The sequence below is a fragment of the Dermochelys coriacea genome, chromosome 14 (genome assembly GCF_009764565.3).
Source record: "Dermochelys coriacea isolate rDerCor1 chromosome 14, rDerCor1.pri.v4, whole genome shotgun sequence".
NCBI classification, from domain to species: Eukaryota; Metazoa; Chordata; order Testudines; family Dermochelyidae; genus Dermochelys; species Dermochelys coriacea.
Genome location: NC_050081.1, coordinates 13,534,217 through 13,560,121, shown reverse-complemented (window position 1 = coordinate 13,560,121; position 25,905 = coordinate 13,534,217). Strand labels below are relative to the sequence as shown.

Below are 25,905 nucleotides of genomic sequence, written 5' to 3'. Positions count from 1 at the left end.
GTGAACATTCCTGACAGCATGCTTGTTTGTTAGACTTTTCCACAGAAAGCCACAGGGCAAAAAGGGCACAAGCACTATTAAAACAGATCAATTTAAAGCAAAGGTTCTCAACCTGGGGCTTGGACCCAGAAAGGTCACAGGGGCTCATGGCCACCCTGCCTTTCCCATACTGCTAAATGGAATGGGGATCCTGGCTAGATTGAAAGGGGTGGCACCGAGAAGTCCCAGTATGGAAAAGGGCATGTTGGAATTAAAAAGATTGAGAACCGGGTTAAAGGTTCAAATGCACATTCACAGAAAATTGTTTACAATATCTACCAAGCTCTTCTCTCCCCTTTCTAATACATTCACAGAAAAAGTACAAGATAATTGGAATTTCTATAGGTAAAATTAGTATCTATTTCACAGCAGCTTCAACTGAGAGATGCACATCACATTTGGAGAATCTCCTCCCGTGAAGGTTATTGGTTTTCTCAATGAGCCCGTTGTGTTAGATCACATCTAGATAAGATGTTTTGAGTGAGCTTTACATTGATCTATTGTGTTTCCTGATTTTTTTTCTTCAATTTAAGGCTTTGATCCTGCTGTCAGTGAGACTCCATATCTGTGTATGGGTCAGCCTGCTCAGGATTGGGGCCTTAATTCACATGAGCTGTCCTTGTTTATGTGAATTATCCCATTCACCTCAATGGGATTATTTGTATGAGTATCAACTTCCAGTCTGAAAGTAAAGGAGTACTTGTGGCACCTTAGAGACTAACAAATTTATTAGAGCATAAGCTTTCGTGAACTACAGCTCACTTAAGCTTATGCTCTAATAAATTTGTTACTCTCTAAGGTGCCACAAGTACTCCTTTTCTTTTTGCGAATACAGACTAACACGGCTGCTACTCTGAAACCAGTCTGAAAGTGTAGTTGCAGGATCAGGCCCTTACATTATTTTGTTCCGTTGGCGTAGGATGTATTTTCCCAAGAGGGTACATGAATGTTTGTGACTGACTAAACAGCACAAACACTTCATAATTCAAAGGAAGTTTTTAAAAGATAACAATGAAACTGTTTCCTAAATATGTTCACAATTGATTCTGTTCCTCTGTAATTAGATTTGTAGGAAATGAAAATCCAACCGTTAAAGTAGGGGCTTTTCAGTCATTCATAAATCTCCACATGTGGAAATCCATCTGCTGTTATGCACATGCACATATGGACTCAGCTGACCATGACCTCCCTGCCCAAGGCCAGGCAACTTATTTTGCTGTCTCATTTAAGAACAATAAATGTTGCATTCTTTAGCTCCACCTGTTGGGATGGCTGTGTATGTGCAAGTGTAATTGGGTGCACAACTCAGCCTCTTCTTGTTTTAATCAAAATGAAGCCCATATTGTCTGGGAAATTAGCTGCCATTAATATGGGAATGGCAATTCATTGTATGAAGTTCACTTCAGAGCCTGGACCCTGCACAAGGCCCTTTGTGATGCGTGAGCCAGCCCAAACTTTTCATGAATTGGGGTTGAATTTAGCAAATAGTCTCAGACACAATAATTGTGGGGGACCAAATTTTTTAAGCCGCAGCTTTTCGCTACAATATTTTCAAGATGAAACGTTTCCACTTTTCATTTCAGAATAGGTGTTTTGTTTACAAATTTAACTAAACGTATTTTTAAAAAGTTAAACTCCCAAAAATGAAACAAACACACACTCACACGTATTCATTTCCTGTCAAATTAAACGTTTCATTTGTCTTGAAACAAATTGTGGGGGCGGGGGTTTCATTTTGACAAGAAAACCAAAATATTTCCATTTCAGTCAACCCAAAATTATCAGCCACCGAACTGAAAAAAATCAGTTATTCACTCAGCTCAAGGTCAGCAAGTGACGACATCTGGCTGCCATTTGCCAACTCCCTGTATAGGCGCAAGGGGTGGAATTGCAAGAATGGCTATTGGGGAGTGTGATGGGGTGTCCACCCCACACAAGGCCTGAAGGGGGGAAGGTGGCTAGGTGGGCCAGTTAACCGCCTGGGCTGCACCTAGAGGAGGAGCCAGGGCTAATTAGAGATGAAGCTCATCAGGACAGGAACAGGAGGGGCCTGTATAATGCCCAGTAGTTGAAAGTAGAAGGGGGCAGCAGAGATGGAAACTGCTGTCACTGTCAAGGTGGGGGAAGGTATGGTAGGAAGCAACCCAGGGATATAGCAAAAAGGGATAGACCTTGTACAGATCTTGAGTGCTTGTTGTAGGCTCCCTGAACTGGAAACCAGTGTAGAGGGTGGGCCTGGGTTCCCCTACAGCCACTGAGGAAGTGGCACTTTTATGGGGCAATGAATGGGAAGACTGCCTGGGACAGGGGGTTCCGAGAGACTTTGATATATGCCCTCCAGAAGGGGAGGGCTACAGTGACCTGGCCAGAGGGTCAAGCCACAAAGCGGGAGCAGTTGAGTCTCAAGCGAGCAAGACAGGGAGAGAGATGGAGTGAGCAATGTCAGGAAGGGACATCAACATGGTAGAGCTAATCCCCAGATGCGACCAGAAGGAGGCGCTCCAGTGGTGAGTGTAACGTCCTGGGACAGGGAGACATCAGAAGAAAAATCCCTGTGAGAAGCCACCACTCTACACCTTGCAGCATTGAACTTGAGGAAAGTAAAGGGGTTTTGTTAAGTTTCCTTTGGCTTATGGCAGCTTGCCTTGATTTATGGCCCTAAAAGTTTGCTACTTATAAAAGACCTTGCTGATTACTACTTTGTCTTATTTTGCTGTAGAAATACCCCACTGCCTTATACAGTACATACAGTTGTGCATGCAAAATCGCATATACAAATCAAGTATTTGCTTGTACACCTGACCAGCAAAGTGTGCAGCTGGCCATATGCATGAACAAATATCCAATCTGCATATGTGCAAATCATGTACATGCAATTTTGTGGGCGTAATTACACATGCCAGTCATTGAATATCAGGCCTAAAACTATACAAAGGGGTATTCAAGCCCCACTCTAGGCACAGAAGTTTGAAAATGCATTCACAAAGAAGAGGCATTCCAAGGCGTTTCCACTGCTCTCTCTGATGTACCAGCCTGTAGAAGAATTGCTGATCCAATAACGTTCCTTCCTAATGCGTTCAACCTGCTGTTGTCAGGATCAAGTGCTACAGCTCAAGATATAAGAGAAATCCAAATTAAAAATGGATTCAGAATTAATTTGGATAGGTTTCAATGCTATTTTACTCTCTTCAGCGCTTTGGCTTCAGCTTCCCAAGCAGATGTGTAAATTCTTCACTCTTCCTCCCATCGCAGTATGAAATAGTCATTTCATAGGTTCGCTCCTCTTTACCATATTATCACCTTTGCTGGGTTTTTTTTCCCTGTGGAGGAAAGTCTGCATTAACACTGAGCTGCCACTTCTTTATACAAATGGGCTGAGCAGACTAGCAGGCTTAAAGTTAGTAAATACGTTCCAGCTGGGATGAGATTGACAGCAGTCTTGGAGCATCTGCATGCTTGGAGTTTAGCAGCATTGTGACTGCTGAGGCCAGCAGAACCAAGAGGAACTCAAGGGATTAGCATTTTTTCACGCTGAAGAACTTCTATGACTCTTAATTTCCTCATTTGTCAGATGCCTGACACAGGCTGAAATTGTCCTTAATGCAATCTTGGCTGGCTACCCTGTCACAATGTCCGGAGGGCTCGAATCAGCTGGATCGTTCAGCACTAAATTACAGGAGCAGTGGATTGGATAGCATGGGTTTGCAGGCAATAATATCAGCAGGATCTTGGGCAATATTGACGAGGTGCCGGGATGGTTAAAGCCACCAAAATGGAGCTGACACTAATATCTCAGAAATGCTGAGGTTGCGTTACTTTGCGGTTCTGTCTAGGGCCTTATCCGGCTCTCACTGGAGTCTTTCCATTGACTTGGTGGATCTTAGCTTCAGTGCCTGTAAGCATGAGGACTGTGATGTTTTTCATTAATTAGTGTTTAACCTTCTGACAAATGGTGGTAGCAGCAGCAAGTGCCAGCTCAAAATCCAGAGGTTCCTCTTAAAATTACAAAATAAAACCATCTTGAGCCCCCACCCAGAAATCTGGAAAACTAAATACCTCTCCTGGGTGTCTCTAATAGTCAGTACTTCCCACCTTGCAAGCACCGAGTCTGTGTATAACGAAAAGCAAACGTTTATTGAGGGGACGCAGCATTACTTTGGGAAAACACAGCAACAATGACTCAGAAGTATGCAAACAATAAGTAAACCACCCGCCCTGCAGGATCTTGGGCAGGAGTCCTTTGCCTCAGCTTCCCACCTTGCAGTGTGGAAGCCCAATGGATGAATGTCTCTTTAACATGCGTCTCCCCCTTTCCCTCCACTGCACCCCACTCATGGTTTGTTGTCAGATGTCAGCAAAGCGTTGTGGACTGCATTCAGGTGGGTTCACCTCCAGTGAGGGAGGCCTCTGCCATTGCTCCGCTGTGTCCATGGTCTGGCTAAGTCCAGCCCTACAGCCCCATGCTATTAGTAATCACTCTTCTAGGATTTGTTGGGCAAGAGGCTGCTTTTGCTACTGATCTCACCAGGCTATCGTAGCTGTGTTCTGAGGTTCCACCACCTAGCCCAGACCTTAATGATTTCAGCTGTTAGTGATTTCACTGGGTAGTGGGGAACCTGCCGACCCTTGCATTGCCCTTTGCATGCTGTCTCCACAGCCGATGTAAGGCTCAGCCCCTAGACTTGGGGAGGAAAGGGTCAAATGGCATTTGGGACCTTTAAATGAACTCCTCCCTACCAGAGAGGAAGATCTGTCCCCACCCCCTCTGACAGTCACTTGGATATGACTCACTACCCCATGTTTAGTGAGTGAGTATGCCCTTTAATCGTACAATAAGGATAAAAACATTTAATTACCCCTGCTTTCAAGAGTTAGGTGAATTTTAACCCAAAACAGTGAAAATTAGTCACTTGGCAAAGTAGGTGGTGTGTTTATGCTAATAAGGTCGGCTCATGAGCATAGGTGCAAGGCTGGAGCACGCACGGGGAAAAATTAGTGGGTGCTCTGCACCCATCGGTAGCCAAGCTCCCCTCTCCCCCACCCTTCCTCCCTCCTCCTCCTCCTCCCCATCCCCTGAGGGCAGCGTCCCCATTCCTCAGCCTACCTCCCAATGCTTCCCACCTGGCCACCGCCAAACAGCTGTTTGGCAATGTTAGCATGCTCTGGGAGGGAGGGAGAGGAGCAGGAACGTGGCATGCTCAGGGGAGGAGGCAGGGAAGAGGCGGAGCCGGGGTGGGGATTTGGGGAAGGAGTTGGAATGGGGGCGAGGAAGGGGTGGGAAGAGGTGGGGCAGGGTTAGGGCCTCATGGAAGTGGTGGAGTGGGGGCAGGGCTGGGGGCAGAGGAGGGGTCGAGCACCCACGGAAAAGTGGGGAAGTTAGTGCCTATGCTCATGTGGTCTTTTCCTCCAATTTCTCTACAGCTGACAGGAGAGATCTCATTCAGACCATTGGTTTACATCTGGGATTACATTTTTCTTCAGATTCTTTTCTGTAGGCCTGGGGATAATGTTACAGGAGAAGCAGTGGGATGTTGTGTAGGCTGCAGTGCAGACAACACAGATGCACTGGATGATATTCTGATTAGGAATTTGAAAGAACCAAACTGTTATATAATTTCTTAGCCCCTCTTTCTCAACATGCATCCTCTGTTGGCCAAGACAGAAGAGAGACCTCCTATTCCTTTACCCTGTGTTGGATCTCAGATGATGTTGTATCAGGAAAATCACTTTGTTCCATCTTTAATTTGGTGTTGGTGCTGGTGAAAGTTGCCAGGCCCTGGAGACTGAATTTCTTCATTGTATCCACAGAATAGACTTTCCTCACGAGAGGAAGGATGGTCCATTGGGGAGCTGCTTGCCTGGGACTCAAGAGACCTGGGTCCAATTTCCTACTGTATCACAGATTTCCTGAGTTATCTTGGGCACACCACTTAATCTTTGTGCCCCTGTTTTCCCATCTGTAAAATGGGGATAATTGCACTTTTTGTGGGGCTGTTGTGAGTAATGTGTATGGTTGTGAAGTGCTCAGATACTACAGTTATGGAGAGGCATAAAAGTATCTCGGATTCATATACAGAATAGGCATCAAACTGATTGAGACCATGCAAACTTTCCTCTAACATGCTTAAGCCCTGATTTGGGTGTATTTCAGTCTTCATGTGCTTTAGTCTGTCAGCTGAGACAATCAAAAAGGGTGATAATGAGGACAGTGTTCGTTGTTTGTGATGTGGAGCCCTGTCTGCCCAGAAGTGATCTGAGATCAACAAACATATTTAACATAGCGTGCTAAGCTGCCATTTGAGGGTAATGATTTGTTTTGGTCGCTGCCAGCCTGGCTTAAATTTGATTCACAGCCTTAAAGGTTAAAGATTTCATAATTCCTTACATTCCCTAGCCATCCAGTCCTCTCCAAACTCAGAAAAACAGCACAGAGCAGAGCAGACAGAGAGCTAGGGAGTGTAATAAGTAACAACAACCATTACCTGAGCACAACAGCCAGAAAAACAGAAGCATCTGCCTTTTGTGTTGTGTTGGTAGGGAGTGGATAAAAATATCACCATCTGTTTCTTTTTTACAAGGGAAATTGACAAGCTACCCTTGACATTTAGAGTAAATATTTTACCAGAAAGAAGGATATTTTTTTTTTTTTTAGTTTTTCAGGCTATTGTTTAAAGCCAACAATTCTTAGGGGGAAAAAAAAAGGAAAACAAAAAATCACCATTATTTTATGGCTGTGCACGTAGTTCTGCAGTTTAACTCTATAGGCACCGAGACACACAAGGAATAATGCAAACTTTCAGAGAGCATGAGGCTTATCCGTCATGCACCTTATTAAAGCCAAACATCACTGTCACATGGCCGAGTCCGCAGTGACCCCTGCTGGGAGAATGACAAAGTCTGGGGCGGATGGAGATTAGACCGGCACTCAACTGGGAGGTAGTTTTAAGATGGCAAGAGGCAGGTTATTGAGATAGGAAAGCAAAGATACAAGAGGGAGGTGTGAAAATGCAGAGGGACACTGAGCTGATCAAGGAGAGACATTGGGGAGCCTGTGATAGGATCAGTGTAAGACATCCTTGTCCCATAAGTGAACAGATGCTTTACATTTTGAATGCCAAGTTTTCAAAGGAGCCTTCAAACCGATGTCCAAAACACACACACACACACACCACTCTATGGGTGCAACATTTTTTGTGCATAAATGCCTGACTTTCCATGCCTACATTTGTAAGCAGCTTGGCCATAAAGACTAGATTTACAAAGTGAGTGAGGCCTCTAACTCCCATTGATGTCAATGGTACTTTTGTAAACCTCACTAGAAACCTATTTGCCCCAAATACCTTTGTGAATCTGTCCATAAATGACTTGATGGCTTTTTTAATATACATAAGCTTAGTCCTCTTATTAAAATATTGCCCTTGGTATAATGGTGTAGTTCATCTTCAACTCCTTTGTTTTCCTGCTTGTTTCTATTTTGCCGTTGATTGCTTGTGCCTTCTCTCTCAGCCCTACAGTAAAATCTAATCTACAGTTATGAAATTCGAGGTAATGCCAGAGAGATAGGGAGAGATCCTGTAGCATTGAAGATTACTCCTTATGCTCCTGTGGGGAAGTTCTCAACTGAGTAAGAAAAGTGGTTGAATATCTGATGTCACAGCAGTGAATGGGTAGACGTAAGATAGGATGAACGAAGGAAATGGAGTGGCTCAAGAATCTGTGTTGGACCCAGTCCTGTTCAAATGGCGTATTAGTGACCAGGAAGAGAGAAAGTGGAACCAAGTGCATGAGTTTGTGAATGACACAAAACTAGAGGCTGGATCCAAAGGGAGATGGGATCCAGACCAGAACCGAGAGGGCTTGTCAAACTGCATTATAGAAAAATACAAAGTGATGGGGCTTTGATGAACAACGGGTCGGGGGAGAGATGACATCCTAACTGGCTATGCAAAAAGAAAAGGACTTGTGGCACCAGAATTCCTCCTTTTCTTTTTGCGAATACAGACTAACACGGCTGCCACTCTAAAACCTAACTGGCTATGTGCTCTAAAAGGTGCTAATCAGGAAATAGATCTGGGAGTGACAGTGGGTTAGATTAAAACCATCAGATCCATCTCTGGCAGTACAAGAGGCCAGAGGGACCACATCAGACATATAGTAGAACCTCAAAGAAACAAACACCAGAGTTAGGACTGACCCGTCAATTGGACACCAAGTGAAACCGTAAGTAACCAATCGGGCAGCAGCCGAGACCAAAAAAGAAAGTACTGTACTGTGCCTGTATTGTAGCTTAAAGGTAGGCACATTTGGGCTGCCTGTCCCCACCCCTACATGGGGGCAGCCACTTACAGCTAGGAAGTGAAGATGCTGGGGCTGCCAGCCCAAGGCAGCCGGAGCCAGCAGAGCAGGACCAGTGTTGGGGTCTGCGCCACTTTCACCCCTCCTTCGGCTGGGAGACAGACACGCTGGTATCACCCTCCATCCGCCAGCCAGGAGGGGAACACACTGTTTTCACACACACCCCTCCCCCGGCTGGGAGAAGGACAAGCTTGCAAACTCGGTCGGACCCAGAGAAAGAAGCTGCCGGCAAGAAACCTGCAGGTGCTGAGGAGGGAGCTCAGCTGCTGTTGGAGCCTGGTCTGGAATGTCAGCTGCTGGAGCTGGTGCCCGAACTACGCTTTGTTCAGAGTTATGAACATTTCGGCATTACAGACGCAAACTCCCTTCCCAAGGTGTCCGTAACTCTGAAGTTCTACTTTGTATTAGATTGGAATATGGTGCCAAAGCTCTTTACAAGAAAGATACAAGAACTGAGAGCACTGCATAAGGGGTCAAACAGAAGACGGTAGAATTTCTCAGGCCTGGAGGCAGGAGATGTGCTTTACGTGGAGAGGTCACTAAAATTAGACCTGTATTCATTTTGTAATAAGGTGGTTAAAAAGGACATGACTGGGGAGGTGTAGGTAATGGAGTGGGAGAAGAAGACATGGGGGTACTCCTGTAATTTTCCCTTTCTGTGAGCCTGGTCGAAAGCCCAGTGCCGTTAACAGAAGCCTTTCCACTAACTTCAATGGGCTTTGGATCAAGATCTGGGTACCTAACCCTTAATATGTATGCATTCCCACCTACACCTTCTCCTCTTCTCCATTCCACACACAAGGATCCCTGAGTACATATGAAGTTTCCCCAATCTCCCTTACATCTCAGTCCCTTCTTAGCATCTTGTACGCTCTGGTTTTTCAGCCACTCCCCATTTCAAACAGCTGCTTCCCTAGTCCACACTTAGGCCTGTGCCTCAGAGCATGGAAGGATTCAGAGGAACATTGCAAGGACAGTGTCTAACCTGCTTCTTGTGCCTGCTTTTTCCCCTCAGGGTCATTAGTCGAGCACAAGGGCTGAAGCTGGTGGTGGAAACCCTGATGTCATCCCTGAAGCCCATTGGGAACATTGTGGTCATCTGTTGCGCTTTCTTCATCATCTTTGGAATCTTGGGCGTCCAGGTGGGTTCCCTGCAGGGCTCTTTGCCTGGTTCCACTGGAATCCAGGCAAAGCTGGAAATAAAGGCAAGCCCAAATAGACAGGAATATCTTGGTATGTTTGCCACTGTGTGCAGGCTACAAGTCTTTGAGGGGCCCAGATTAAGGTGAGTTTCTTTCTGGAGTAACTCCCCATGCCGGAACTGAAATAGCATTACAAGAGCAAGAGCCACGTTATTGCAGCCCTAGGCATGGCTCACTGAGTCTTTTTCACTTTTCACAGGCTTTTCAAATGAATCATAGGCTAGACTCCACACACATGCGCCTTAGTACCAGTGGGCACAGCAATGAGTCTGAAAAATTATGGTGGTATGACTTCAACATCTTTCCTGGTTCTGTCGGGGAGGTGAGATCTGTGGGTTAGTGGGTGGGTCTAACCCCCTTCAAGCTGACCAGTAATACAGTAATACTGCTCTCTAAGGACACATCTACACCACAGATTAATTGTAGCATGGGTAGGCCATGCCCGCACTAACTTTAGCTAGAGCAGATAACACTAGCAGTGAAGATGTGGCTACATGGACCCTGATGTGGGCTAACACCTTGAGTATGTAGCCAGGGTTGCTAGTGGGCTTGTACTGATGTCTGGACTGCCACGTCTTCATTGCTATTGTTACTTGTGTTAACTTGACTAAAGCTAGTGCAGGTTTACTGGCACTATGAGTACAACGTAATTTGCGATGTAAACATACTTGAAAACAAGCACTGACCGAGGGGGCATGCTGCTCCCGCTCAGAGTTTCAGCCAAGAGTCCTCCTCACCATGTCCCCTGCATTTCAACCAAGAGGACTTATGCTCTGGCTGGCAGAATTCCTGTAGCAGAACATGAACTGAGCTACACCTCAGCTGTCCTTCTCCGAGGACCAGTCAGAGCAGAATTTGGGTCTATAGTTAATGTAATCGGATCCCTACCATGTCCCACTAGGAAATCCCAGTCCAAGGAAACTATTCAATTCTGTCTCCTGTCTGTTGTGTTAAAGTTGGAAAGACAATGTCCCCTTTTTTCCCCAGCTTTAAACTCATGGAAAATAGAAACTAACTTTCATAGCTGGGAATCCGCTGGCTTCTAAGCTGAAAGGAAAACTTGTCCCAGTAGACTCAGTACAGGGTTCTGAAAGTTCACATAGTTAGAAGCTGGTGAAAATATTGATTTCTGAGCCTTCTGCTGTGTCAGGCAACCTGGATACAATCTGCTGTCGTCATCGCCAGTCCTTGGAGTGCAGGAGCCCAAGGGAAGAGACTGGAGAAAAGTTTCCATCTCCTTGTAATAATTTCTAATCATCTGAAAAAGAAAGAGATTCTATTTGATGGATATTTCAGCACAGTTTCCCCTTTTCCTGGTGAAGTTTATTTGATCTGTTAAAGCTGGCTTGGAAACTGGCTCCCAGTTTGGACAGGAGGGCTTTTTGCATTAATGAATGTACTTTAAATAACTCATAAATATAACATTCAAACCCGACAGAACAAAAGGGAAGAATCATCCCATTCATGACAGTTTTTGCATCTAGATTGATGTATAGGTACGGCGCAATATTCATCCATTACACTTCACATCCATCCATTGCCCTAAATAGGACCATAAAACTAAGCACATCCCATGAAACAAAATAATCAGATCCAAAAGAGTTTATAACGGGGGAAAAATCTGTCACACTGAGCTGTTTGAATTTCCTTTCTGCTAATTGTGATCGCTTTCTCCAGTGCCTCTCCCAGTCTTCTATTCAGTTGTCACAATTACACATTGACACATTTACAGCACTACATACAAACATTAGAACTGATCCTGCATTCAGCATGCAAAATTCCCAATGCTGTCAGTGGGAGTTCTGCATGCTGAATAACTGTAAAAGCAAGGCCATCATTTATATAAAAGAAACCAAATCTTAGATCTCTCAGCATTAGCCTGTTGTTTTTTTCCCCCATGAAAGTATAAAATGGAGATAGATAGTAAGACTCAGTCTTCTAGAGTTAACAGGAAGGCAGTCCCTGCCGCAAAGAGATCACAGTCTGAATAGACCAGACAGAGTAGGAAACAGAAGCACAGAGAGTTTGTGATTTGCCTAGTATCACACAGGAGGTAAGTGTAAGAACCTAGAATAGAACCCAGGTCTCCTAAACCCCAGTCTAATCTCCTGCCCACTGGATTGTATTGGCATGCCTGCTATTTATTGATTGTATTACATAGATTTCTGAAGCGTGCACCAAGGTGGCATGTGGATAGTCATTAATCTAACTGCCAGGAGTAGGAAGTAGAAAAGACAGAGTCACTCTGAAACTTTGGGCCTTCGATTTTCAGAAGTACTGAGAATCTGCACGTCCAGCATGAGCTGCCAGTAAGCATGAGCTGCTAGTGCTCGGTGTGTTTGCAAATCAGACCCTTGTATGTTTCTCTCCAGTTTATGGTTGTGTAATGGGGCCCATCTGAATATCATTACACCCCTAGTCATGAACCTATTACACTCATAGGCAATGTAATAAAATCCATGTTCACCTTCCTGTTTAATTTGGAAGAAGCTATCTCCATTGTAGGCAGAACATGGGGATCCTTAAGGGAGCTATAGCCATCCTAGATCTAAAAGTTTTATGGCTACAGTAGATGATGTCCCAGGGAAGCAAGACAAGATACTGTCACTCAGTAGAACAGGATTTCCGATACGTCTCGCTCGCTCAGATTTCACCATCAATTGCCACGTCCCAAAGAGTAATCATGCACTGCCATTTTCTGTGCCGCTTTGCAGAATGCAACAAGTCTAAAATTAAGCACCTGATGCTTCTGTCATAGGTGTAAATCAGGAGTAACTGCACTGGAGTCCATGGTTTTATGCCAGTGTAAGGGAGATCAGGATCTGGCACCAGGGAGCAATATGAGTTCATTCTTAAATTCTGGTTATAAAAATATTTGCAGAGACTCTCCTGAAGTGCAGTCTAATGATTGATGGAGAACAGCTCTCACGCAAGGGGATTTAGTGCCATTGAAAGTTGCTGGGTTAACAGCCCTAGAAATAGAAGTCTCATTGATCCACCCCACAGGTCCAGCAGGAGAACAAGGCTCCACCCACACCACTCCTCACTTTGATCTTTGTGAATAAGAGTGTATTCCATTTCTCCGGCACATTCATTCCTTTTTCTCTGCCAACAAAGACTGTCAACAAAAGGGCTGAATTAGGGCTAATTTTGTTGGTCACTCTTGTAAGACTTTTTGCTGGCAACTGGATTGAGACCACCATTTCTTATATATCACTAACCAGCCATCAGATGGTAACACCTACAAGCCTGTGCTGGATTTGAACCCAGTGCCCTAGAAGCAAAAGGCTGTAGAGGATAGTCCTAGTCCTAAGGGCTACCCAGCCCCCTGCAAGGAGACCTTCAAAATCAGTATCCTAAATTATGTTAGTGGAGGCGTTCAAGCTTTCTCTCAGTAGGTGTCTTTGAACTAAACTGTTGTTATGCCAGGCTTCACTCTTTTAGTGCCATGCACTAAAGAAGCTTTTATCTTTAACTTGATTTGATTGTGTGGGCTGCTCAGCAGGTCCTGAGTGAGCTGTCCATTCTGCGCAGGTAGATGAAGTGGATTTACCCCTCCTCTTATTCTTTTGTTTTACAGCTTTTCAAAGGGAAGTTTTTTGTCTGCCAAGGGGAGGATACCAGAAACATCACAAACAAATCAGACTGTGCAGAAGCCAGCTACAAATGGGTCCGGCACAAGTATAATTTTGATAATCTCGGCCAGGTATTACTGGAATGGTAATCTGCTTCTTTGCTCCTTTACCTCCTTGATTTAAAAATCTATGCATAATTACTTATAGGGTTTTCTTACAGGTGTCTAAGCAGCCACAGTCACTATTCACTTCATATACACCCACCCTGCATTTGTAAATCCCGAATGCAACGCTTCCAAGCACTCACACACTTCCTTTTGGAATAAGACAAGCACAAGTAGCTTCACGGTGTATTTAATTGCTTCACTGCTGCATAATAAATTAAATACATCTAGCAGCAGGGCTTGACTAATGTGGCTGGACATCCTGTACCCAGTGCATCTCAACATCCTGTTCATTTACAACTGCCAATGGAGCACATCCTTATTTTAGCAAATTGGTAGGACCTAATTAGTAGTGAGCAGTGGAGACCTGGAGGGTGAAAATGAAGCTGCCTTTGTGTTTGACTTTGTGGTTTTTGAATTAGCCCTCTTTGCTGGACCGGTGTCTGACATAGACAGGTTTTTGCTGCCAGGAAATCTTGGACATCAAAAGTTTCCTATTATTGGCAAGGTAAAATAGTAGCACAAATGCAAATCCCAAAATGGAGAAGGGCAAAGGAGAGTTGAATGTGACAGGTAAAAGAAAGTATCTAATAAGCTGGGTTCCAACTAAATGTAACTTTTTTCCTTACATTTCTAGGCCCTGATGTCTCTGTTTGTTCTGGCCTCCAAAGATGGGTGGGTGGACATCATGTATGATGGCCTCGATGCTGTAGGAGTTGACCAGCAGGTATGTTTTCTAGATGAACGCCTAGTAGAGAGAAGTCGCCAGAGAGGCTATGGTTTGGTTTTCATTTTGCAAAATGTTGTTCGTCTTGAAAAACTGAAACATTGGGGGGTGGTTTGGATCTGGATTCCATTTTATCCAAACCAGGGCGGAAGCATGACAGAGGTCAGATGAAAGGTTCCAACTGGAACCCATATCTACTAGTTATATGCTGCAACAAAACCATGTTATGACGTAAGTGTCAATAGCTCATTGTACCCACTTACGGTGCTTGAAGAAACGTCCTGCGTAGCTGTAAAATGGGGAACACTACCTATCTGAGAGGGATTTTGTGAGCCTGAAGAGTCTTTGAGCACCTCTGGAGAAAGCTGCTACTTTGTATATGTACAGATTACTATTATTGCTGGCCTGGGATAGTTGCAAAGGATTCTGTTGCCTCACTCTTTGGCACAACAAACTGTTTATGACTCTTCAGTGTTCAAGTGACTTTGGGTGCCCCACTCGCGACACCTCAAAGGAGCCTGATTGTGCTGAGCACCTGCCGTCTGAAAGTCACCTTTAAGGTGTCTTAAGTTGAGTGCTCAACATCTCTAGCTGCTTTTGAGAAAGCAGGCCTTGCTGTTCTGCTCCATCTACCTCCTCAGGGTAGCCGCCCAGCCTCCATAGACATACTTGCGCTAGTGGGGCTCGAGCTAGTGCGCTAAAAATAGCCATGTGGGTGTTACAGCTCAGGCTGCAGCTCAGGCCCATCCAACCCCCTAGACTTGAGACCCCAAACTGCAGCCAGACGTGCAACTTCCACATTGCTCTCTTTAACATCCCAGCTCGACCCTGACTAGCAAGAATCTGTCTACCCTCAGTTTGCTCCGTACTCTGCCTGTTGTAATTCAACTGGCATCTATCTCCCTCCATCCTGTAGCCAGTTATGAACTATAACCCTTGGATGCTCCTCTACTTCATCTCCTTCCTGCTGATTGTGGCCTTCTTCGTCCTCAACATGTTCGTGGGGGTCGTGGTGGAGAATTTCCACAAGTGTCGGCAGCACCAGGAGGAGGAAGAAGCCAAGAGACGGGAGGAGAAGAGACTTCGCCGGCTGGAGAAAAAGAGAAGGAGTAAGGAGAAACAGATGGCTGGTCGGTAGTCTTTCCACATCTTTCTGAGTCCTGCTTGACCTTTGACACAATCCCCTAACCCCTGCCTAGCATCTGGTGATCGTTCTCCTCCAAAAAAAAAGCATGTCCAAGCTATGAAATTTGCATGAAGGAAACAGCGCCATGTTAGGGTGAGCAGGAAGCCATGGAAACCTTTCAATGCCTGCATGATTTACAATGACCTTTTCATACAAGGTTATTTAAAACCCAAAAACCCAAACCTGGAGCTTCGTGAATAGCACAACTCAGCGTTACACAAATAGTGACAAATGCAAAATCAACAGTGTCAGTCTAGGCCATAAATCCTCCAAATCTTGAGCACTGTTGCTGATAACTGAATTCACTATTTGGTTTATTACAGCCTTGTAATGCCACAGCAACATTACGTGTCTCATTTATCAGGCAGGTTTATTTGTTGGCAAAGTAGCTCTAGAGCTATTCAAGGATGTAATAAAATAATGAAGCCATCTTATTCTAGAAATGCTTTTAAAAAACACCCTATAGATACATATCAATGAGTTTGCTTGAGAAATACAGATTGAAAAAGAATTCAATAAGACAAATTAACCAGATGAACTGTCATTGATGTGAGATAAATTGAACGATAAAGCTGGACACAAACTTGTGGCCCTCTTAGAATAATGTAGCTTTAAAAATTCTGATAGCGTGATGGAAGGATGCTAGACCTACGCACTCTGTCAAAAATCTAAAAACCTGACCTTTTTCTTTTTACTTCAGTTTTGGTTTGGTTGAAAAAGCAGGAAATAACATTCAGGTCAGAGGTCAAAGGCCAGAGGTACTCTTCTCCATCTTGCATGCTTTCTGTTCTGGTGGCATTTTTTTCAAATGCCCATCTCTTCATGGTATCTCTCTCTTGTTACCCTCTCCTGTTTGGTCTCCTTACTACTTGTCTCCACTTCTTTCACATTTCATTTTCTATCTTCGATGCACGTCAGTGATGTTTAAGAGTTTGTCTCTAATCAGGAGCTTGTACTAGCAATCTGAAAGCTGCTAATGTTAACTCTGAAAGGTTAATAAAGTTGCGATGAGCTTAGTTATACTACTGCAGCACAAATATCACTAACTAAGGCTCCCATTCAGAAAGCACTTAAGCACATGCTTAAGTCCATCCCTTTGCAGCATGGCTCTTAAGCATGTGCTTTGCTTTAAGCATGTGCTTAAGTCCCATTGATTTCTATGGTAGCTAAGCACAATGCATATGTGTTGTCCCAAAAATGGTGCTTTTCCGAATCAGGGCTTAACACCCTGATCCTGCAGTGAGAATGGCCTGGCCAGAGCTCTGCAGCTGCACAGCACCCTATTGCTTGCACTGCAGGATCTGGCCCTAAAGAAGGAATATTCTAAAAACCTGGGTACATTATAGCATCTCCAGATTTCTGCAGAACTATGGATCAAGCAAAGAAGAGACTGTGACCAGTTCCTTTCTGGGTGTTACAATGAGCCCAGTGAACTTTGGGAGATGTAACCAGTACTGTGTGGCTCTTCGCGCAGTGTGGATGCAATTAATAAAGCTCATAGCTATGGATCTTATCAGTCAGTCTCAGTTAAATGGGATACAGCCGATATATCAAAGGATTTTTTCCCTTCAAACAATTAATATGTATTGAAAGTGCTTTACGGTAGTCTGAATTCCCAGACACAATTGCTGAGTGACAGCTGCTTCTTTAGAACATACAGCTACACGCTGGATGCCAATGTCCCTTTTGTATAGTTTGGTTTTGGAAAGAAAACATTCTAAATGTCATTAGAATAAATATATATAGATATTATGAATGACCTTATTTATAATGCTAGTAGAAAAAAGATGAATCAGACATAAGGCTGGTCTGGGAAGGAATCACAGAGCATCCTCGGAGATGTGGATATTTGCATTCAGTTTTGTAAAATGTCTGATTAAAGAGGCAATTGCCAGATCGTCTACCGAGGAACAGAATACTGCTGAGTGCTAAACCTCCTTAAAAAAGAAAGACATGAAGCCTTCCAAAGAGCTTTAGAACAAAGATTTTCTCAGTTCACATTCAATGAAAATGTTGGTTTTGACTGGATATGTCCAGTTTTGCTCTCAATGACAATGTCATTGCTTTGCTTTTCCATCTGTAGTTGTAACTGGTATGGCATTTTGGGATAAGGGGCTCACTTCTACCCTCAGATCCATGATAGCAATACCATTGCAGTCATTGGGGTTTCCTTTATGCCGAAGTTGGCCTTGTCACTGATTTTTTGTTGTAGCTAATCGTCGGAATTAGTTTAACTGACTGCACGGTCGTTTTTTTTAAATGTTAGTCTATTCCTATATTAGGACAGAGTGCTGCATCTGAAAAAGAGAAACATGTAGGCATACCAATACAGTGCTTACATGACAGATGCAGAACCTAGTTGTGTAGTATGCAGGATTGCAAGCAGCATATTGTGCTATTCCTCTGCTAGGTGAAATTCATCCTCTGCCAAGGCTTTTGCATAAGTCCTACTCAAACCCTGTCTTGAGGACTAACTAACTTGTATATAGGTCTTATGCTGGGGTGAATTGGCCCTAAATTTTTAAGGGGGCAAAGTTCTGTCAGTTAAACGCTGCAACTTCATGGAGTCCATTGTGGTAGCATCTGGCCCTTAGTTTTACTCCACTGTATCAGAAGGGACAGAGATAGCAGATTCCACTCACTATAAAAGATATCTAGGAGAGAACTTTATTAGAACTTTTCGTGCTACAGCCATTACAGACCTGTCTAGTTGACAGGAGAACTGTAGAAACAGTTGAAGGGGAATGAAACTCTTGCCACGCGTCCTGCCAGATGATTAATGTCGTTTCATTCTTTTAGATCTAATGCTGGATGATGTAATAATGGAGAGCTCAGCCAGTGCAGTGCAAGGTACTGGGAAATCTTAATGTCTCGTCTCACTTGAATGGCAGTGCTGTGTAACTAACGGCTGGCCAATGCTGCTGTGAGGCATCCCACTAAACTGTGCGTGTGGTGGAAGTCTTGTTTGCTTACTTCATGGCGCAGGGCATATCATTTTTAAGTGGCAGACCTGACTCAGGCCAGGCACTTGCAAATCTTAATTTACACTTTTTATCAGGGTTTTTTTTTCTGTTTGTTTTTTAAAATAATTTTTCCGGTCCTCACCCAAATGTTGTCGGACTTTTTGTTTTTGTTTTTGAGAATAGTGACTGGATTTTGAAATGGGTCCTGTGTTGTCCACACTCACTTTCTAACCATAAACCCTTAGGAGATTCTGAACATTCTGCAGCAGTATCTCTGGAAGCCAAATGACCCAGATAGAGTAGGGTATTTTTCCAGAACTAGCTTGTTGCATTGCTAGTATTCCAGTAAGAGAAAACCAGCTAACCTGAGTGAAACCCAGCCCCTATGCATACAGCTGGTGCATAGACCTAAATCTGGAAGTGGGAAATCTAAATCAGGGGAAGATTTCATCCTCCATGCTGTCAAACTTGCAGCCACAGGAAGTCCCCAGGTTATTGGGTCCAGCTCGATGAGGGACAGGTAGAGAAGATAACAGCCTTGGGTAGGGCACAAGGTCCTTCACACTTGCTGAGAGCTCTGTGCAGATATCTTGAGCACCTTGGGGAGATGTACGTGTGCCATATATGGACAAATTCTCTGTTGTGGATCTCAAAGACCTTCTCCCATCTGGCAGAGCACAGCTGTATGAAGTTAGTTGTAGGGAGGTCACTCACTGAATTCTGGATTTTGGCTAAGGGGCCCCACTGAATGGCATTATTTCTATGCTAATGGGATCCTGAGTCAATGAAAGGTTAGCCATTAACCCCTGATGAGTTGGGTTGAGAAATGTGAGGTTAGCGCCTTTATTCTCACTGTTATTTCCCTACTAGAGCTAGTGGAAACTTTTCAAATTATAATGATTATAAATTATAAAATAATTATAATTATAAATTAAGCAAATTTTCAGATTTCAAGGGGGAAAAAACATTTTCTTGATTTCTAACCAGTTCGATTCACACCACAGCCCTGTCTGCAGAAAGAATGTTTGTTTCATTAGTAGCTACAAGCTGTAGTACATCAGATCTTGTAAGTCAGGTGAAACAAACTTCAGAGTCCTGAAGAAGATGGGCGAACTTCGATTAGACTTGCTAAGAATCTAATCTCACCCTCTCCTGTCTACTTAACTCACTTCTCCTCCTTTCATTCATTACTCACCAGAAGGTGCTTCAGGCTACAGATCTTTTCTCTGATTTTGTTTTTGTTTTTTGTTTTTTTTTAAAGAAGCAGCAGCTTTGATCTGAGCTGTAGTTCTTTTTTTAAATCATGAATTGTTAAGAATTTTAGTCTGAATAATTAAAGATTTGTTAATATTGAAATAAATGCGTAAGTGCATTCAAGGAAAATTACGTGTCCATAAAACTGTTCCAGTGAAAGGAAAGCCCCGTTTGAGACAATAAGCCCTGATCCTGCTGTTCTCAGTCAGGCAAAACTCCAATGGAAAATCAATGTTGCTTGTTCATTGGTGAGAAATAACTCAGGCAAAAGGAGCATCCTGATCTTCTTATAAAGTCCTGGCTGAAAATGACCCAACTTGCTTTAATGAACCTGAATCTCCTCACCATTGCCACTCCTTGTGTTTTAATTTCCTTGCCTTCATCCTCTCTGTTATTGCTAGGAGTCCAATCCTCTACCCCTTAATCAGACATCAGTGCCTGAGGAAGGATTGAAGAAGCAGGCCCTAGGTTTTTTATTTTTGTTTTTGTTTGTTTTTTAATTTGGTTGTGAGCATCTTCACTACATAAGACCTCTTCCGGTTGACAAGAGCTTCATCTAGCATTTTGTTTGTTTTGTTTTTGTTTTATTTTGTTTTGTTTAATGCTTTGATCTCATTCCAAAACTGGCCATTATCCAATGCAGACTCAGAAAGAAACGTATAGTTTACCTTTAAAAGTATGTGATTGTCAGATCTGTGCTTTTGTATTTCCTTTGTTGTCTTTTATTGGAACCAATATTATTGAATGTGCTTCTGCTGGTCTTCAGTCATCAAAGTGAAAGAATAGAAAGTTCTCTTTCAGAATCGTTGTGTGATGCTAGGGAATCAATATTGATGTTGTACCAGTCAAACCTTCTGTAGCATGATGAGAAATCCTAAGCTGAGGACCCAGAACTTCCATATGTCTTTGTATTTTACAAAAGGCTTCCTTTATCTTTATGTGAAGATGAGATGGAGTACTGTGTGTCTGTGCTGTTTACTGGTGTGTAGTGGAGATTACTGTTATTATTTTGGATCTATCACAGCTGGAAACTTCTCAGTGGGAATAATTTATCATTTTCCATTTTGCTTTAATAATGCCACTCAATGTGATAAAAGCTGAATAAAACAATATGTTTAAATGTAGAAATTCCTTCAGTGCAAAACATTTTAAACCTAATTCTCTCAGTACAGTTTGTAAATCCAGCTGCTTAATGTGTTCAAAGTTCACTGTTTTCCTGCTTATATCCCCAAAATAAATGTAGACCTTTACAAAGAAATGCATTTCTTCATGGAACTATACCACTCTTATGAATTCCAGTTTCCACTGGTTGTACAGTTCAGCGCAGTTCTACTCTGAAAAGCAACTATGGAAAAATGGCAACTTCCTACTCTTCAGGGATGAATTCAGAGTCCAACCTGGTCTTTTGCTGTGTTCTATTCCCCCTAGCCCTACTGAGTGAACACAGCTATTAGAAAGGGATCTGGATTCTTTTCTGGCTCCAGCATCCTCAACAGTATTGTTTGCTGAATTCCAAGCACACAGTCTTAATTGTTGGTGCTATGCAAGCCAGAAAGAATGGAGCTTGACTTTCAGTTACAATAGTGGCAGTTAGAAAAATCACTTTTATTCATACACGAAGCAAGTGAGTCACTGATAGTAAGAATCAGTGAATTATGGAATCACTTTCCAGAGGGAAGCCACACTTTAATAATTACTTGTTACAAGAACGGCTTAGTTAATATCCAAGATTATGGGAGAACTGACCCCCATTGGGCTCATCGGTTCCTCTTCCTGGCATTTGTTAAGGCAATCCTTTGTAATAATGACCCCACTGCATGGCGCATATATCATCATAGGATCCCTATTCAGGAAGCTGTTTGGATGAGGGCCACTGGAAATGACCAACTAAAAACAAGTACCCATAATGTTGGGTAGCTGTGACAATGGACTCAGCTGCCCATCGGGCTAGAGCATCATTTCCCAGGATTAGTAGGGAAATTAGACTTATGAGTAAATTGCCCAACCTTCATTGTGTTAGCTGATCTTTCCAATTTAATTGTATCTAAATATTAGAGTTCATTCCTTTTCCTATCCCACTCTTCACCCAGCCACAGCAAAGCAGCTTGATTTAGAACCTGTTTACCTGCCAGATTTGTTGTGGGCTTTTGCTGTATCTCGCATCCTCTTGCAATCTTATTCTGCCATTTTTTTTCTTTTTCTTTAATTCTCTGTGTGTCAGGAAGTGATTTAACCTTTCCAGTAATAAACTAGACTAATCTGGAGCTCTTGTTGTTCTTGACACATTGTATTGTAACAGTACAGTAATGTGGTGTTGTGTTAGTTGTGAGATTCACCACCTGGAGCTTAACAGATGTCTGTATTTCCCAAGATGTTGGTATTGTTTAGATTTTTTTTCTGCAATAAATATGAATACTGCTGTTTGATAGGGGGCATGGAATTTACACCTGGAGAGCACCAATCTGTGCAACCCATCTTAAATATGGCTTTTCTTGCTGATGATATAAAGAAGCAACTGCTCTGTTCAAAAAGTTCCCTGCCTACCTCGATACAGCTATTAATTTGTAGCTCACAGGCAGCATGGTATATTTGTTTGTGGTTCATTTCAAGGTAATATTTGTGTTCCGCTAATATGCATGACCAGCATGTTGAGAAAGGGAAAACAAGTGGTAGTATGATTTATAAACAGGGTTGAGAAAACCCCTATTAATAAACTTACTGGCGGGGGATAAAATATTTACAGTCTGTAGATTAGTAGTGTTCCAGATGTGTCGGTGATACTGACTTTCAAATTCAATCAGGAAAAGCATTTGACTTTGAAAAGTCCAGGGCCATGCTCACTGAAAGGTTAAAAAAAGTGAATATTTTGTGGAAGGTTTGGCAACCGTGTTTATAAGGCCATGCTGTTACTAGTCCAGATGCAGGATCTCTGCACAGGTAACATTTTACAACCTCTCTGTAAATCCCTGCTATATTCTAAGAGCTGCAGTGCTATTCTGAGGGATTTGGAATTACCTGCCAATCAAAGCTAAAACATTTGAATTCCAGTATAATTATTCATATGTAAATCCACTGCAAGAAGAGGCAGAAATGTTGACATTTTCCTTTCTGAATGTGAATTATGCAGAAACCTAAAAGAAATCAGTGATCAAATTATGATGGTGTTTCTTTTGCAATTATAACCTGGTTCATAACTGGGCCCTATCACTAACTTAATTGTATTCAAACATTTTAGTTAATTTCTTACTCATAATTTAGCATAATGTGATCAAGATATCGTGGCTTTATGGAGATTTATGCAGATTTTGAGATCCCTGACAAAAAGTCGTGTGAGTCAGCAAGCCACCAGTTTGGCTTTTGTTAAGTGCTCAATAGATTCAGCATTAAAATTTATTTTATAGACCTTTTCACTGCTGTTATGCTTTTTCCCTCCAGTATAGATCACCTTCCGCATATTGCACATCCAAAAGTGAATATTAATACTGCCTTTTATTTTATGACGCTTGAGCAGAATTTTGGGAGTTCCAAACCCTTACCATATAAGCTGCTAAATGGTTTGTCTCTGGTTCTTAAGCTTTAGGGGAAAAGTCTGTCTCAGTGAAAAAACAAAAATTCTGTGATTTTTTTCAGGAGCCCATGTCATGAAGCAATGAGCTTACAGTGATGTTAAACCTGTGGCTTTGGTCGCAGAATCATTGGCTATCTACACACAAAATTATATCCCCAGCCAAACTTTAAATTAGTTTTCCCTCTGGGTAACTGATACCTATAGTTCATGGCTTCATTGTGCCCAAATTTCTATTTGGAGTAATGTATCAAACCCCACATTTGTTCAGCAGTGCTAAATCTCAAGCCATGTAATTCTCTCGGCTCAATAATTTTTATAACCAGTTGATTATCTAATTATGAGAATAATATTATACGCTGACGTATTCAAGACAGTCCTTTCCACTTCAATCTGCCTTATAATGCCTCCTTGAAAATTGTGCTGAATTATATACTCAGCTTTGGTATTTCCTCATTAGAGATTAGGTGAGTAAATTAGTTTATCTCCTGGAATATTTAGGGTCTGAAGAGCATGTGTCATTCCCAATGCAACTGAGTGTGGAAGTAAATCTAACAGTGAAATCTACAATTCGGTAATTGTGTATAAATGGAGGATTATTTTTCTAGACATTAAAGTAGACTGATCAGTTTCCCACACTATTTATTCAATGTTTTTCAGAGCTCTGACAGCTGAAGTGTCAAATTTTGTCTAACCCCATAATTCACTGCGAAGGAGATGAGATGAGTTTATTGCTGTCTCTTCAAATAAGACCAATAAATGAAGGGCCTGGGTTCTCGAAGCCATTGTCAATACCAATTTTGTGCAGTATCTGATTGTTGAACGGGCTCTTCAGCTGCTGTTTTTGTCCATTTATTGGTTTTGTTTCCAAATTAAGTTAAAAAAAGTAGGGCTTTTTAATTTCTTTACAATGACACAGTTCCTGGAGCCCACAATAGTCCCAGCTGTACTCACCTCATCTCTAATACTAAAAGGCTGAGTATTGTGCATGTTACATTAAATATGTTTAAATGGATCTATGTTATTGGTAGCCTTGCTACATATTAAGGCTGGTAACATACCACCCAGGAACAAAACCCAAAGCCTTATTGTGATCAATGTGGAAAGCCTCAATTTTGGAGTTTGCAAAGGGAAGGTGAACTCATGTTTAAGAGACACAGAGTAATGAGCTGATCTGCCTCTCCACTCTTCCCGGCCCCCATTTCAGAAGCACAGTGTAAACCCTACTATTCCGATTACTCTCGCTTCCGGCTCCTGATCCACCAGATGTGCACGAGCCATTACCTGGATTTGTTCATCACTGGAGTGATCGGCCTCAATGTGATCACCATGGCCATGGAGCACTACCAGCAGCCAAAGGTACCGGGAGACAAGGAAGCTGGCAATAGCCAGTGATGGAATGGGGAAAAGAAATGGTCTCAGCTTTCACTGAATGCTAGAGATGGGCAGAACCAGGGCTGGTTTAGTTTTACAGAACCCATCTGTTGGGTGATGGTTTTGCATGATCAGCATTGGTGCCTTAGCCAGTGAGGCAATGTGGTGGGAGCAGAGGAGTGGGAGTTGAAAGTTCTGGCCTCTGTTCCCAGTTTTGCTGCTTGAGTCCTTAACTAGTCATTTAGGGTAGGTCTCTACAACCATCCGGTGGTGTGACTGCAACACATGTAAACACAGATCAAAACTAGCGCAGGTATCAAACAGCTGTAAAGCTGTGGCGGCCTGGGCCAGATGCTTGAGTATGTGCCCAGGGTCCCAGGAGGGTGCCTCTAGCCCATGCTTCCCTGCTATTGTTACTTGAGCTGATGAAGTAACTTCCCTCTGTACCTCAGCTTCCCTATCTCTTACCCACCCTTTATAAATACTCTAAGAACGTTTAAAAAAACAACAACAAAAAAACCTACCATAGCAGTAAAAGTTGGGATGAAGATTCCTCTAGCCAGTTGCCAATGATTTTTTTTTCCTTGAAATCTTCTCTTTGACTAAGTGTTTCTATGGTAACAGTTAGTAAGAAGACTGTAATCTTTCTGGGTCAATTCCTGAAATCTTTACCCATGCCAATCTCCCGCTGCTCATGTCTACACTAGAAAAGAGGTATATTGAACATACACGTTATAACTACAACCACCTTGCCTATGCTAGGATTTTAACACCTTATCTAACACTTATTAAAAATGCACCTTTCCTCATGGAGACATGGCCAATGGGAGATTTGTCTCAGTGCCTACCCAGCAAGCAGATACATGTAGGGCCTGATTTTCAAAGGTACTGACTACCATTGCCTTCAGTTGGAGTTATGGCTACCCTGCATTTCTGAAAATCAGTCTCTTAATCTATTAAGCATGTCAGGCTCCTGTATCTTGGGCCTGTTCCGATGATAATAAGAACAACCTGTCCTGGGAAGATGACTGTGTTGTGCCGAAGAACGAGATGGAAATGGCTGCCACTGCTGTATAAATTGTAATTCTTTTTATTAGCTCCTTTCAAAATGAATAAATGCAAATCACAATAATGGTGAAATATTCTTTGAGGTTAGACAGGACCTGCATGTCTAATGTAAATAACAAATAAAGGGGAAAAAAGACACACACACACACAGCCCATCATAAGCTAGCCAAAGAGTAAAAGAGCACAAGCCCAATTTCTTTTTCCTTTGCAGGATCACCTTTAAATACACTGGGAAGCACATTACGTGATTCAGTCACTTTCTGATTAAATCAGTCATTAGCTCAGAAGCTTATATTAGAATTACTCTAGGGCCTGTGCTTATTAAAGTCATTTCACAGCGACGTTTTTACTTGTATTATAAAAACATTCATGTTTTTCCCTTAAGGAAAGTAAAATTCTTTATCTAAGACCCCAATGTCCTACGTGTATATAA

General features: G+C 42.7%; 1 protein-coding gene across 3 annotated transcripts in view; it reads left to right on the top strand.

The window, feature by feature from the left end:
- CACNA1G (calcium voltage-gated channel subunit alpha1 G) overlaps window positions 1–25,905 on the top strand; it is a 152,439-nt gene that overhangs the window by 96,720 nt on the left and 29,814 nt on the right. For 2 of the 3 annotated variants that reach the window (XM_043497274.1, XM_043497273.1), the window contains exons 21-25: window positions 9,410–9,536; window positions 13,177–13,302; window positions 13,973–14,062; window positions 14,979–15,171; window positions 24,238–24,389. In XM_043497274.1, coding sequence (XP_043353209.1) covers window positions 9,410–9,536; window positions 13,177–13,302; window positions 13,973–14,062; window positions 14,979–15,171; window positions 24,238–24,389 — 688 coding nt within the window. Of the gene's footprint in view, window positions 1–9,409; window positions 9,537–13,176; window positions 13,303–13,972; window positions 14,063–14,978; window positions 15,193–18,047; window positions 18,099–24,237; window positions 24,390–25,905 lie in introns of all 3 variants that reach the window. The other variant, XM_043497276.1, reaches the window with a different exon arrangement.